Raw genomic sequence first — 15,119 nt, forward strand, 5'->3', positions numbered from 1 at the left:
GGTGAGTCAACGGAAGGCTACGTGTGTGTGTGTCTGTCTATATACTGTATATATATATATATATATATATATATATATATATATTAGTGCTGGGCAACTTAACGTGTTATTATCACGTTAACGCATTAATTAATGCAATAATTATTTTATCGCGTTAACGCAGTTTTTTTTTAAAATGCAATACACATTTTTGATGCAAATCACCAAACCAGCGGTGGAGGAGTCTTCATCACTACGTTGATGCAGCGTGTGGAGGAGTAGAGATAAACTAAAGACAAGCTAACAGACGCCGGAGACTACCGGACATCGCCGGGTAACCGTCGTCACCTCTGAGTTACGGTGCATTATGTTGATGAACAGTGGGAGCTGCGTTCACATGCTCTGACTGTATGAAGACAGAAGACCAACATATATATATATATATAAATATATATATATATATATATATATATATATATATGTTGGTTTTCTTTTATTTGAAATTAAATGAAATTTCTTTTATTTGAAATGAAATGAAGAAACAAGAGAAGAAGAATTGATTGGTCCTCCATCTTGTCTCTTGAGGAAAGAAGACACACAAAGAGACTCCATTTTACTTTTTAATAAACAACAACAACAACAACAGTAGAAGAAGAGTTGAGCCCGCAGACACAGAAGAAGAAATGTGTCCCAGTGTTCCCAGCTGAGGAAACCACACAGTGTTACTGGTTTACTAAACTTTATCTATATGAATGTAGGAATATACTTTTATTTGTGTATTATTACTTTTATTATTATTATTATTATTATTGTTGTGATTTGATTGGACAACATCCCAGATGTTGTGTCTCGTGATTGAGAAATAAAACACTTTCATTTCTTTCTTCAGAAGAAATAATTTATTATTTGATTATTTATTCTAGTCGTTTTGTGTGTAAAATTACATATTTATTTATTCTCCTGTTTCCCCCGAGGGTTAGGGTTTATGGGGGTAAACTCTGTAGGGTTCTCTGTTGGTGTGGGAGAGGAAGAGGAGGAGGCGGAACAGGAGGAGCACGAGATAGAAGAGGAGGAGGAGGAAGGAAGAGGAGGAGGAGGAAGAGGTAGAAGAGGAGGAGGAGGAAGAGGAGGGGAAGAGGAGGAGAGGGAAGAGGAGAGGGAGGAAGAGGAGGAGGAGTAGGAGGAGGAAGAGTTAGAAGAGGAGGAGGAGGAGGAGGAAGGACGAGGAGGAGAGGGAAGAGGAGGAGAAGGAAGAAGAGGAGGAGGAAGAAGGAAGAGGAGGGGAAGAGGAGGTGAAGATGACTAAATATAAATATGTTTTCAATTAACAGACGACAGGAAAGACGAGTATGAAGCTGTCGGTCCAGAAGGAAACAGAACAGGTGAGAACAACAACATCATATTTATACCTATATATATATACATATATATATATGTATATATATATATATATATATATATATATATATATATATATATATGAATATGTATTTCTATATATATATATATATATATATATATATATATATATATATATGCATATATATATATGTATACACACGTGTACTCATGTTACATGAAGTCAGCTCTGCTGCTCCTCTCTGGCTTGTACATTTCTATGCTGATGATGAAGTGTTCTGTGTTCAGTCTCTGAACTCGACGACTTCTTCCTGAAACGTAAACATGAGGACGGAGACGGTCACCCGGCAACCATCGCCGAGTACCTGCAGCGCAGCGACACTGCCATCATTTACCCAGAAGCCCCGGAGGAGGTGACGCGACTGGGAACCCCCGAAGCCGTCGGTCAGGACGAGAGCGAGCACGGTGAGTCAATATATATACACATATATAGATAGATATATATATATATATATATATATATGTGTATGGCTATATATATATATATATATATGTATATATATATATATATATATATATATATATATATATATATATATATATATATATGTATATATATATATGTATGGCTATATATATATGTATATATATAAGGACAGGCCCCTGATCTGTGACCTCTCCCGTCTCTCTGTAGACCTGCTGTCCGGCTCACCTGACGACTTCTCCCAGCTGCTCACCTGTCCGTACTGCGACCGCGGCTACAAGCGCCTGACGTCTCTGAAGGAACACATCAAATACCGGCACGAGAAGAACGAGGAGAGCTTCGCCTGTCCGCTGTGTGCCGACGCCTTCGTCCACCGGGCCCAGCTGGAGCGTCACATGACCGCACATAAAGCTGTGACAGACCAGGTAGACCACACCTGTACACATTAGTAAACTCCATTTCTTCTTCTTCTTTCATAAGACGTGTCCCGTTCATCTCGTTATCAGCTGTATTTAATCAGCTGTATTTAATCAGCTGTCACAGGAACTGAAAGTGGAACCGTTCGGATCATAAATTAGCTAATAAAGACTTCTATGTTATTGAGATTCTGTTCATCATGTAGACACAGTTCAGGGTGTTAAACAGTCAAACAGTCAAACAGTTAAACACTAATCTAATAATAAGTTAAGTTAAAGACGTCCTGTTCGCTGCTCCTCGTCATCCACACCTCACATTAGAGTCTCAATCATTCAATTCTCTACTTCCACAGATCGTAATGAGATAACGAGTTAAACCGCCTCTTCATACCTGCCCCCCCCCCCCCCCCCCCCCGCTGCTTTAAATAATCATAATCCTTAAATGACTTAAAGAGCTTGTTTATTCGTGTCCGTCCTCTGAGTTAAACTGTTAAAGAGAGACATTCATGATGTCACATCTGTTGATCTAATCACAAGAAGTTCTTTTTACTATTTTATTATCTACAATCACTGTGAAACACAGATGTAGTCCTCTTTAAACAAGACAAACTTTAAGACATCTGAGGACTGGTACCAGTGGAGCATGTTCTAGGTAGGGCTGTGCCACAGCCGATCAATTTCAGCAAACATCCCAGAATGATTTAATGCAAACAAATGAAGGTATCAAAAACGCATTACTACTTTGCAGTTAAATATTTAACATTTATTCCAACACCAAAAGAAGCAGAAATAACACAAACACGTCAAGACATCTTATTTTTGTCACCCTCATATAATAATATATATATATATATATATATATATATCAGATAATAATATTCAGTATAGTATAATAATATATATATATATATATCATATAATAATATTCATTATAATATATAACACACACATATATATATATATATATATAAATAAATAATATTCAGTATAATATAATAATATATATACAGTATCATATAATAATATTCAGTATAATATATAACACACATACATATATATATATATATATATATATATATATATAAATAAATAAAATATAATATAGTATAATAGAACATGTGTATGTATTGAGATGGACCTTGTTATAGGAGGTAAAGATGTGAGTGAACATGAAGTGTAATTATGAATAATGGTGTTAAATTAAGCTATGATGAGTTTTCACTGTTAATGTCTCTATTACATGTTGATGCCTCCATGACCAAGTTAAGCAGATGAGACAGAGGACAACTATGTAGAAGAAGAGATGTTCACTTAGCCTATATAGCTTGACAGAGTTCTCCATGTGTGCCCTGGTGTTCTAATGCTTCCTTACCTCCTCATCCCTCACTCCCTAACTGTCCATGCTGGATCTGTCCCCGTTGTTTTAAAAAGCTAAATAAGTTATTAGCATGACTGCATCCAGCTAGCCAAACCTGTCTGGTACAGCTCCTAGAGAAGCTTCACTAGTCTGCTGTCTGATTGAGGTCAGGAGGTCTTATAAAATATATAGTGCAAGTAGAAGTATTAGTACAAAATATATAGTGCAGGTATGAGTATCAGTACAAAATATATAATGCAGGTATAGGTATTAGTACAAAATATATAGTGCAGGTATCAGTATTGGTACAAAATACCCCCTGTCTGTGTTTGTTTATCTCTCTATTTGCATTTCAAATGTGGGGAATGCAGCGACATGACAAACTGTTACCTCCGAACAGAGTCGGCCCACACGCTTTCTCACAATGTGTTACAGATAAAAAGGAGTGGAAGGATCTTTGAGTCGTATCAGATCTGCTTCACTAAATACTTCTGTTCCCCTATAATCTGCTTCCCTCTCTGCTCAGCGACTCCCACTCGTCCTCCATCACAACATATCTCTGCTTTTGTTTTTCTGTCTGCAGCCGCCGCTACTGAGCGACGCAGCTGGAAACCGCAAGTTCAAATGCAGCGAGTGTGGAAAAGCCTTCAAGTACAAACACCACCTGAAGGAGCATCTTCGTATTCACAGCGGTGAGTCGTCTTTCCTCCGAACATCGATAATCTGCTGCTGAATGACTCATCACCTGTTTCATATCAGAGCGCTTCATCACAGCTCAACACAAATAAAACACTGTGAAATCATGTGTCTTTTCCCTTTAATAACAATAATCCTGTTCATGAATGGTTCATCTTTACACTGTTATGTCCAATCAGTATTCTAGAGCAACTGACAGAACTGTAAAATAAAATCATACAGGAAAAGTTCAATATAGTATAGTCATAAAACTTATGGTGGACAGACAGACTCACATTATCATCCGTAGCGGTGCTGCTAACGTGGCAATGTAACATTATACCCACTAAGCTCAGCCTAAATGTAATGAACTGTAATGTCATTTTTGAGCAGAGGAAGGCCGACCCATTGAATTAGATCCTGACTTTTAATCACCATTTTTATTTACCAAATCAAAAGTAGTAAACTGTCCACCAATCACAAATTTGATCCTAAATTATAAAACTGTAGTATTAGAAACTAAAGTCTAAATATTCTGTGTTGTGTTGCAGGTGAGAAGCCGTACGAGTGCTCCAACTGTAAGAAGCGGTTCTCCCACTCCGGCTCCTACAGCTCCCACATCAGCAGCAAGAAATGCATCGGCTTGATTGCCGTCAACGGACGAGTGCGCAACGGAAACAAGCCCGGTTCCTCCCCCAACTCCACGACCTCATCGCCTGGAAGCCCCGCCCTCGCACAGCTCCGCCACAAACTGGAAAATGGGCGCCCGCTCGGCCCTCCGGATCAACAGGGTCAGCTCGACATCAAAGCCGAGCCGATGGACTTCAACGAGTACCGGCTGCTGATGGCCTCTCAGCACGGGTTTGGGGGAGCGGGGGTTTACCTGAACAGTCGTGGTGGAAGCCCCATGGGCATCCACAGCTCCTCCCAGAGCCCCCTTCAACACCTTGGTGGCTTGGGGCTGGACCTTCCCATGCTGGGGTTCTCAGGGTCTTTCGGGAACAACCTGAGCGAGGTGCAGAAGGTGCTTCAGATTGTGGACAATACAGTGTGCAGGCAGAAGATGGATGGGAACCCAGAGGAGATCTCAAAGCTCAGGGCCTACATGAAGGAGCTGGGGGCCCAGATGGAGGAGCAGAGGCTGGCCCAGGCCGGTTTCCAGGTGGTGAGCCACCACGGCAGCCCCACAAAGAGCATCATCGACTACACGCTGGAGAAGGTCAACGAGGCCAAGAGTCTGATCGACGACTCCAAGAGGCAAGTAGACATCAAGAAGGAGAAGCCAAACTACTCAACTGATCTCAGCGGTGAGGAGAAGTCTCATCATGGCCAGAACCAGTTCCTGCCATTCTCCTGCCAGTACTGCAAGGAGACCTTCACCGGGCCGATCCCGCTGCATCAACACGAGCGCTACATGTGCAAAATGAATGAGGAGATCAAAGCAGTCCTGCAGCCAACGGACAGCAGTCCTGCCGGACGCAGGGGGGCGATACCCACGGAGCTGTCCACCAACGAGCAGGCCACCAGCCCCATCAACCCCTTTAAGGACCACGTGTCGGTGCTCAAGGCCTACTTTGCCATGAACACTGAGCCCAACTCAGAGGAACTGCTCAAGATTTCAATTGCCGTCGGTCTTCCCCAAGAGTTCGTCAAGGAGTGGTTTTCCCAGTGGAAGAGCCAGAACCATCACGGAGGCGGTCTGAGGAAGAAGTCGCCCCCTCCTGACCACAGCGGACTGGATGTTAACCACAGCTTTAGCCGAACGCTAATGTCCCTCCCGACCGTAGATTTGCACCGAGGCTTCACTAACGGTGACGCCTCCCACAGACTCACAAAGGCCAACAAGTTTACAGGCAATCGTCAGACAACAGGGGACAAACCATTAGACCCCTTAGACCACTTGAGGAGCAACACTCCGTCACCCCTCAACCTTTCCTCTACTTCCTCCAAAAACTCTAGCTGTTACACTCCAAACAGCTTGGCTTCTGAGGAGGCCCATGGGGATACACCACTGGATCTGTCGCTGCCCAAACACATGGCCCAGAGGCTCATGTCTGTGAGGGAGAAGCAACCCAGGTCCAACGGTTTCCTCATTGAGTGCAATGGCGAGGCGCTAGGACGAGAAAAGGTGTCCAGGCCCATGGATCTGGTCAACATCAAGAAAGAAGTCCTGTACTCTGATGGTGGAGGGAACTCCATCCACCAGCTTGAGAAAAGCACCAGTCCCATCTTTGGAATTAATCCCTTTGGTCCCGTCTACACCTCTCTGCCGCCTCACGGAGCGTTTCCTCCACCCACCTTCATGTCTCCTGGACAGGCCACCATCCCGGGCCTCAGGCCCTACCCAGGCCTCGACCCTATGAGCTTCCACATGGCCTACACCTATGCCAACGAGGCTGCCACGTTTGCTGAAATGCAGCAGAGGAGGAAGTACCAACGGAAACCAGGTTTCCAGGTAAAGATAGTGAACAAATGTATATATTGTCAGTGATGCTAAATGACCAAACAGGACATTTGTCAAGGCGGTCCAAAGTTAGCTTCTATGGGTGTTTCCTGATCTTATGACCTCTCTGGTTAAAGGTTCAGGTTAGATCAGGGTCCGACCAGGTCCCATTAGTGAAACAATCTCACCACACTAGAAGAGGTTCAGTAGCTTTAGATGGAATCACATCGTATCTTCTCAACAGATGGAGTCGCCCAGTTGTCGAGGAATTGTAGATTTTAGAGCTTTAACTCTTCAGCCACAGTGACCTCATCAACTTCTGTTTTCAACTTTCAACCTTTAAAAGCCTAGAAGTCAGAAAGTGCTTAGAGGAATCATAATAAGGAAGAAGAGAGGCTGATACAGTCAAAAATTGTGTTAAAGTAAACAAAGGCAGTTTAATGTCGTAGTTCTGGTGATGAAAGTTCCTTCCGTCTTGGCTCTCCAACAAATGGCCACAAGTTGTTCTCATGAAGATCTACTTTCTGTCTTTATCTGTAAAAACAATCCCAACACTTTATTCAAACCCTCCAGGTCCCATATGTCCTGTTTTTTTAAGTGTCCCCTGGATGAAGGGGACTTACCCAGGTTGGGCCTTTAAGCTCTGTCCAGACTTGGGATCATGGAGGCTGTGGTGGGGGCGGGGGGGTCTGGACCAGAAGGTGTCTCTGAGGCCGACAGGTGTGGGATTACCAGTACTGAAGCTTGTCTCTGTGCCTCAGGGGGAGCTGCCGGACGGGACGGCGGACTATCTGTCGGGCCTGGATGACCTGACAGACAGCGACTCGCTTCTGTCCAGGAAGAAGATGAAGAAGACTGAAAGTGGTATGTACGCGTGTGACTTGTGCGACAAAACATTCCAGAAGACCAGTTCCCTCCTAAGACACAAATATGAGCACACAGGTATATATAACGTTTGGACACTTCTTTCTTTTACCCCACCCCCGATGCTTCTGTGCCCTCTCCCTTCTTTTCTTTGGTTTCATTTGGTCACTTAGATCCTCACCTTTAGTTCTGTCCTTCTGTTCCTCCGTGAACCTTTAACATGCTCCTTTCTTTACAGCTGTGGGATCAGTTCATATGGAGAGAATTACATAAACATGCAGCATCTCATTCATACTGTGATGTGTCTGTGTGGAGAGGAGGAGGTGTGTGTGTGTGTGTGTGTGTGTGTGTGTGTGTGTATGTGTGTGTGTGTGTGTGTGTGTGTGTGTGTGTGTGTGTGTGTGTGTGTGTGTGTGTGTGTGTGAGCTCTGAAGATCAAAAGGAAATATTAATTACAGCAGAGAGATGGTCCAATTTTACATATTTCAACTGGAAACAAACAGTTTTTGTGGTATGAATAGAATCAGTAAACAGGTGAACTATCTAGTACTACTACTAGTACTACTACTAGTAGTAGTACTAGTAGTAGTACTACTCACTGTCTCTCAACCCTTTACTGTTGAACCATAAGTAGATGAACGTTCACACACTCAATGTCTCAACTTAAATCAACCTGAACCTTCTTTAAAACCTAAAATATGTGTTTGGTTCAAATCAGAAACCCAAAGATCTGACCGTCCGTTTAAAACCTGAACGCATCAGGCTGACATGGAGGAACTGTGTTAAATAGAAGTAATCGAACCACAGCTTTACTTAGACGGTTCCATCTCAGATTCTTTATTTGTTTGGTCCAAATGTTAAAAAGTCACATTCCTTTGTGGTTTGGAGTCAGTGTTCAGGCATCACATACAACATAATAGGTCAAATCATTTTGATATTTTCTACTGGAGGCGGTTCTGATGCATTCAAAATGTGGAGTTTGGTACAAACCAAAGATCTTACTCACATCTTTGGAGGCTTCATGGAAAACATCTCAAGATGAATCGTTTTGTGTTTTTCTCTTCTGATCCGTCCAAGAAACCAAACTTTGTGATCCGTTGAGACACAAATCATCTTAGAAACAGAACGAGTGTTTCTTCACAGTCTGTTACCTGAGTAACGACCTGTTCTACCTTCGTCTCTTTCACTCCGTTGCATCATCATCATCCCTCGTTCACGGCCGCCCCCCCGACACTTAGAGCAAGAATCTGCCGTCTTGGTTATTTTTGCCGTGCGCGTGTGTGTGTATGTGTGTGTGTCTGTGTGTGTGCGTGTGTTTTTGTGTGTGTGTACGTGTGTTTGTGTGTGTGTGTGTGTGTGTGTGTGTGTGTGTGTGTGTGTGTGTGTTACAGTAAACTATGCCAGCGATTAATGTTTCAGACGTTCCAGGTCTATTTGTGGCTACGATCTGCCTGCATGTGTGTTTGTGAGGAGATGTGCATGTACATGCATGCTTTGTGTGTGTGTGTGTGTGTTTATTTGTGTGTGTGTGTGTGTGTGTGTGTGTGTGTGTGTGTGTGTGTTACTGTGTGTGTTGGCTTTGTCGGGGTGAAGCTGTGTTTTGGAGTGTGTGTGCGTGGGACGTTTCGGTTGGCAGCAGCCTGAAGCATCAGATGGACGAAATTATCACTTGTACGGAAGTCGTAGTAAATCCAGGAGTGTGTGTGTGTGTGTGTGTGTGTGTGTGTGTGTGTGTGATGGGGGGGTGTTACAGCTGTGAAGGATTCCTGCTCCTCTTCAGGTTTATTGATATCTTTGTTGTTCTGAAGGTAAATGTTGGATGTCTTATTAAAATCTGTCTTTATTATCTGTGAGATGAGACGCTGCACAAAGTGTTTCAATTTGTACTTTTACATTCAGATATTGTAATTATGACTTTTAATCACTGCTGTCTTTTAATAATACCGCTGATGAACCACATCTCACAATTATTAATAGTTATCATCTGACTGTAAATCATGAGACACAAAACTAAAAGAAAAGGATTCAAGAAATCCAGAATTTATATTCCACGGATGAATTCATTTACAAACAAAATTATTCACTTTACTGTCACCGCTAAAGAAGAAAGGTTGTAAATATTCATGTTAGAGGAGATAAATGTGCATTTTAGGTTGAATTGTTGTGTTGTCGTCTTCTGTCCAGTGTGTCTGTAGACATTGGTCCTCCGGCGTCCTCACTCTTCATCTGCTCTTCTGTCTCTGCAGGGAAGCGTCCTCACCAGTGTCAGATCTGTAAGAAGGCCTTCAAACACAAACACCATCTCATCGAACACTCGCGTCTTCACTCCGGTGAGAAACCTTATCAGTGCGACAAGTGCGGCAAACGCTTCTCCCACTCAGGATCGTACTCGCAGCACATGAACCACCGGTACTCGTACTGCAAGAGGGAGGCCGAGGAGAGGGAGGCGGCCGAGAAGGAGGCTAGGGACAAGGGGGGAGGAGGTGAGGAACCCACCGAGCTGCTCATGAGGAGGGCCTACCTTCAGGGGCTCGGACCCATCGGATACTCGGACCCAGAGGACCAGCGGGAGGACGGGGGTACGATCCTGAGGGACGGAGGACGGGAGGAGACGGAAGATGACAAGACGTACGAGGAGGTGGCAGACAGACAGGAGGAGAGTTTCAGGGAAGGAGATGAGGTAGAGGAGGAGGAGGAAGGAGACAGCAGGAGCCAGAAGGACTCGACGAGTGACAACAAGGACAAGGACACGATGCAGCTGATGGACGAGAGCTCACGAGAAGGGAAAACAGACGGGAAGTCAGACCACGAGGACTGAGAGACAAAGACGCTTCCGACCATTCGTCATGTTGCTTCGGTTTGTTTTTCAAAGAACAGCTTTTATTTTGAAGGACTGAACACAAATGATTTGGGTTTATTTAAACAAGTTCCCAGTTCTGTTTCCGGTCAGGACTTTATGAGTCCAACACGTCCACATTCAGCTTAACAATGTCTCCTACAACGTGTCCAATCTTAACAATGTCTCCTACAACGTGTCCAATCTTAACGTCTCCTACAACGTGTCCAATCTTAACGTCTCCTACAATATGTCCAATCTTAACAATATCTCCTACAACGTGTCCAATCTTAACAATGTCTCCTACAACGTGTCCAACCTTAACAATGTCTCCTACAACGTGTCCAATCTTAACAATGTCTCCTACAACGTGTCTGATCTTAACAATGTCTCCTACAATGTGTCCAATCTTAACAATGTCTCCTACAACGTTTTCAACCTTAACAATGTCTCCTACAATGTGTCCAACCTTAACAATGTCTCCTACAACATGTCCAATCCTATGAACCTGAAAGCTAAAAGCAGATCTTTACCGTTAGCTAACATGTTAGACAGCCTGCTTGCTAATTTACGCAGCTAATACTAACGTTTATTAGCAATGCAACTCACTTTAGTGACAACTATAGATGTAAAATCATGTAAAATACATTCAGGTTTCTAGCTGCTAGTTGTTGATCAGATGCTAACCAAGCTGCTAACTCTGCTAGCATGTTCCTGGCTAACAAGTTAGCGGTTAGCTCTCCAGCTACAGTGGTTGCAGAGCTAGCCATATATTTAGCAAAGATACGCAGATTCATTACGCTGCTGCACCTTTAAAAGGTTTATTCAAAAATACAAAAATTAAAAATGTGAAACAACTTTGATTCTTATTTATTTCTAAATTAAGGTTGTTTGTCAAATAAAAGAGAACTTTATGGTTCTGCAGTTAGAACCTGATAACTCAGATGTTTGGTACAAAGTTCAGATATTAGTTCAGAAATATGAGTTTAATTAATAAAATATCAACGACTCGTTCTCTGAAGCTTAAATCATTTGTGTTCAGTTCTCAACCGAAGAACCTGATGACGTCATGAAGCTGGTGGGATTGTTTAAAAGTTCACATTATGCAAAACAATGAAGGATAAAATAAAAGAAGTAATGATGATGATGATGTTTTTAATGTACAGTATTATAAAGGCCTAAAAGCTGTGTGGTGCTATGATGTTCTTAACTTCCTGTGTCTCGTTGTGTTCGAATCCCTGTTCAGGAAATTGCACTTCTCGACTCCTCGAATCACTACAAAATAAAAAAAGGAATTAAAAAAAAGAGGGAAAAAAGCCTCGAACACGCGGTCACTTCCTGTCAGTGTTATTGTTGTTATTGTCTCTTTTACTGTGATCTTTTTATTTTTATCCTCTTCTTTTATTTTTGCCAACTAACCACACGACTTTGGGCCTCTGCATTTCTTTTTTTCTTTATGTGAAGGAACATTTAAACCTGTGTGATTTTCAAAATAAAATGTTGATGTAAGTCTTAAAAAAGGAGAGGAAAGAGTGTAATATGAAAGTTAAAAAATAAAAAGGACAGAGCCTTTGTTTGTGTGTTGAATTGTTTCTCCAGAGAAAGCCTTATATGCAAACCTTTCACCTGTGCCATCCCTGTACAGTGTCTACCTGTCCACCTGTCCACCTGTCCTTCAGTATTAACACGTCCTCCACTCTCTGTCCTCTGCTTCAGTATTAACACGTCCTCCACTCTTTGACTCGTCAGTATTAGTTAGATAGATGAAGTTTGTTAGTTTACATACCGTTGTGCAATTTTCTCTACTTGTTTGGTCCATGACAGTATTTCTTATTATTTTGTTTTTGTTGAATTTTTCAACATAAATTTCATATTTTTGTTTTTTATTTGAGAATTTACCATTTTATTTATGTGAGTCATTTTATATTTCCTAATTTTATTTATTTCATACTGTAGTGTACAGTATTACAGTTCCTCACAAATAGATATATTTTAATAAAAAATATTCTGTCATTGACTATTGGAGCAAAAATATGAATAGAGAGCGTCTATGCTATTTGGAACTTTTCAATTGTTTTGTCTTTTGTTTTGTTTGTTTTCCTCTGAAACTACTGGAAATTCGAAATTTTGGGAACTTTTGATACGATGATCATTGTGAAAACACTGTATTTTTGAGAGTTAAATCCACTTTATTCATCCCACTGAGGAGGAGACGAAGGACTGATGATGATGATGATGACGAAGGAATTCCTGAAATGTCTGAAGTATTATTATTGAATTCATGCTCGAATAAATGTAGCCAAATTAAATTTTAATAAAACGGTGTTATTCTTCTTGTACTTCTGTTTGATTCATTAACACACACACACACACACACACACACACACACACACACACACACTCAGTGATGATGATGATGATGATGCTTTAAACGTCCTCATGTTTCCGTCACATTTGTCTTAAACTCTTAAAGTTTAGATTTTATTGCTGCAGTAAAACAAGAAGTTTTTGAAAGGGACTCTGGTGAATCCGTCAATATCAACACAAAATGAAAGTTCCTGTTGGTGAAACTACTGATGTAGTTTATATTGTAGAACAATACTTTGAAATGTTTTCATTTTGTGTGAACCAAAAGGCCCAATTTCAGACATCTAACCATAAATATATCAAAACACACACTGACAGAAGTGCAAGACTAAAAGCGGACTCATTTCAGGGGCTTTAGGACTCAACGCTGACTCATGTCTACAGCTCTCCATACCAGAGACAGTTTCCTGTTTCTGAGTCAGAAACTTTCTGCAACGTAAACAATGAAACCTGGATGAACACCAACGTTAGTGACAGAGTTCCACAAGGTTCTGTGCTTGGACCAGTTTTATTCACCTTACATCTGCTTCCTTTAGGAATCAATCAAAAATGTGTTCATGTATTTGTTACCATAGACTAGATTACTGTGATTCCTTATTATCAGGCTGCTCTAATAAGTCTCCTTCATCTCTCCAGTTGATCCAGAATGATGCAGCACTAAGAAATCATATTATAGTCAGGGCTGGTTCAGGTTTATTTCATTACTTTATTTTATTACTTTTTTAACTTTATTTTATTACTTTATTTTTTTTACTTTATGTTATTATTTTGTTTTTTACTTTATGTTATTGTTTTACTTTATTTTATTACTGTATTTCATTTCATTACTTTATTTTATTACTTTATTTTTTTACTGTATTTCATTACTTAAATTTTTTTGTGTCAGTTCGATGACGTCATTACATCTCTGTTTCCCGCCAGGCTCGGCTCAAACAGCGACGTGATGACGTAGGTGTACGTGAGCTGTTACAGATGCAGTCAGAGGTGAGTGTCCCGGTGCTGTTGGGCCTCCTCATACTTAGGTCCCCGGGTTTAAGTTAGTCAACATCCGGGACACAACTGCGGTCCTCCGGGGGCTGTCAGCGGCTGGGAACCGGGTCTACGGGGTCTCCGGGGTGGTTTATCAGGAGGTGGGCGGCTAGTTAGCGGTTAGCTGTTAGCAGCTCTTTGTTAGGTTTACAGAGCTAACGGAGCTAAGAGCTAACGGAGTAAGAGCTAACGGAGCTAAGAGCTAACGGAGCTAACAGCTAACCGAGCTAAACACACAGAAGAACTGTTCTATGAACGTCACCTGTAGTTTAATAATACACATAATAAAGTACTTTTATTTCATCTGAGTACAGCGTGGAGTTAGAAGTTGTTTTACTTCAGTAGTTGTACTTTTACTTCAGTAGTTGTACTCTTACTTCAGCAGTGGTACTTATACTTCAGTAGCTGTACTTATACTTAAGTAGTTGTACTCTTACTTCAGTAGTTGTACTTATACTTAAGTAGTTGTACTCTTACATCAGTAGTGGTACTTATACTTCAGTAGTTGTACTTTTACTTAAGTAGTTGTACTTATACTTAAGTAGTTGTACTCTTACTTCAGTAGTTGTACTTTTACTTCAGTAGTTGTACTTATACTTCAGTAGTTGTACTTTTACTTAAGTAGTTGTACTTATACTTAAGTAGTTGTACTCTTACTTCAGTAGTTGTACTTTTACTTCAGTAGTTGTACTTATACTTCAGTAGTTGTACTTTTACTTCAATAGTTGTACTTATACCTCAGTAGTTGTACTTTTACTTCAGTAGATAGATAGATACTAACTTTATTGATCCCGCGAGGGGAAATTATTTTGTTACAAGCAGCAATAGGTTACAGAGCAGCAATAGGTCACAGGTAAAAAATCTTATTATATATAAAAGAAAAAGAAAAATACAAGAAAAATACACGTCACAATATATACAATTATAATATAGTAAAGATGTTATTTAAAAAATGCACACTATATACGCAGTGAATAGAACAGAATAATATTAAATCAACTAAATAAACAGTAGTGCAGAGGTTTAACGATTTGATTTGGCCTGAGGTGATTTATTGTACAGTCTTATAGCGGTAGGCAGGAACGTTCTCCTGTACCTGTCCTTATGACAGCGGAGCTGGATCAGTCTGTTGGAGAAAGTGCTCCACTGTCCCTGCAGTAGGTGGTGGAGAGGGTGGTCCGGGTAATTCAATATGGATAATAGTAGTAGTACTTTTAACACATTTTAACAAGTGCTTCAAAAGTAATTTCTTCAAATCACTTCTGAAACTTGCTGTCTATAATATCACAGTATACTGTGTATAATACCAC

At 41.0% G+C, this 15,119-nt stretch overlaps 2 protein-coding genes across 3 annotated transcripts in view; both read left to right on the forward strand.

Annotated features, from left to right (window-relative positions):
* The first annotated feature begins 2,122 nt into the window (after nucleotides 1-2,122).
* On the forward strand, nucleotides 2,123-12,752 carry zeb2a (zinc finger E-box binding homeobox 2a). Of its 2 annotated transcripts, none has more exons than XM_068736048.1 (5): nucleotides 2,123-2,247; nucleotides 4,179-4,287; nucleotides 4,822-6,725; nucleotides 7,475-7,655; nucleotides 9,824-12,752. In XM_068736048.1, exons 1-5 carry the CDS (start codon nucleotides 2,218-2,220, stop codon nucleotides 10,393-10,395), a joined length of 2,796 nt encoding a protein of 931 aa, XP_068592149.1. In that variant the 5' UTR covers nucleotides 2,123-2,217; the 3' UTR covers nucleotides 10,396-12,752. The 2 variants fall into 2 exon arrangements, with proteins under 2 accessions (XP_068592149.1, XP_068592157.1); XM_068736056.1 differs by having other exon boundaries at nucleotides 7,475-7,577.
* Nucleotides 12,753-13,744: 992 nt separating this feature from the next.
* Nucleotides 13,745-15,119, forward strand: part of gtdc1 (glycosyltransferase-like domain containing 1) — a 39,353-nt gene continuing 37,978 nt past the window's right edge. The window contains exon 1 of the mRNA XM_068736067.1: nucleotides 13,745-13,764. Coding sequence (XP_068592168.1) covers nucleotides 13,753-13,764 — 12 coding nt within the window. The 5' untranslated portion in view covers nucleotides 13,745-13,752. The remainder of the gene's footprint in view (nucleotides 13,765-15,119) is intronic.

Source organism: Cebidichthys violaceus, unplaced genomic scaffold (genome assembly GCF_023349555.1).
Source record: "Cebidichthys violaceus isolate CVI_PGR_0920_01 unplaced genomic scaffold, fCebVio1.0.p SCAF_11, whole genome shotgun sequence".
Taxonomy (NCBI): domain Eukaryota; kingdom Metazoa; phylum Chordata; class Actinopteri; order Perciformes; family Stichaeidae; genus Cebidichthys; species Cebidichthys violaceus.

Coding starts and splice junctions, on each gene's coding strand:
- zeb2a (XM_068736048.1), top strand. CDS start 2,218: ATGACCGCACATAAAGCTGTGACAGACCAG. Junction 2,248..4,178: donor ATAAAGCTGTGACAGACCAG/GTAGACCACACC, acceptor TTCTGTCTGCAG/CCGCCGCTACTGAGCGACGC. Junction 7,656..9,823: donor ACACAAATATGAGCACACAG/GTATATATAACG, acceptor CTGTCTCTGCAG/GGAAGCGTCCTCACCAGTGT.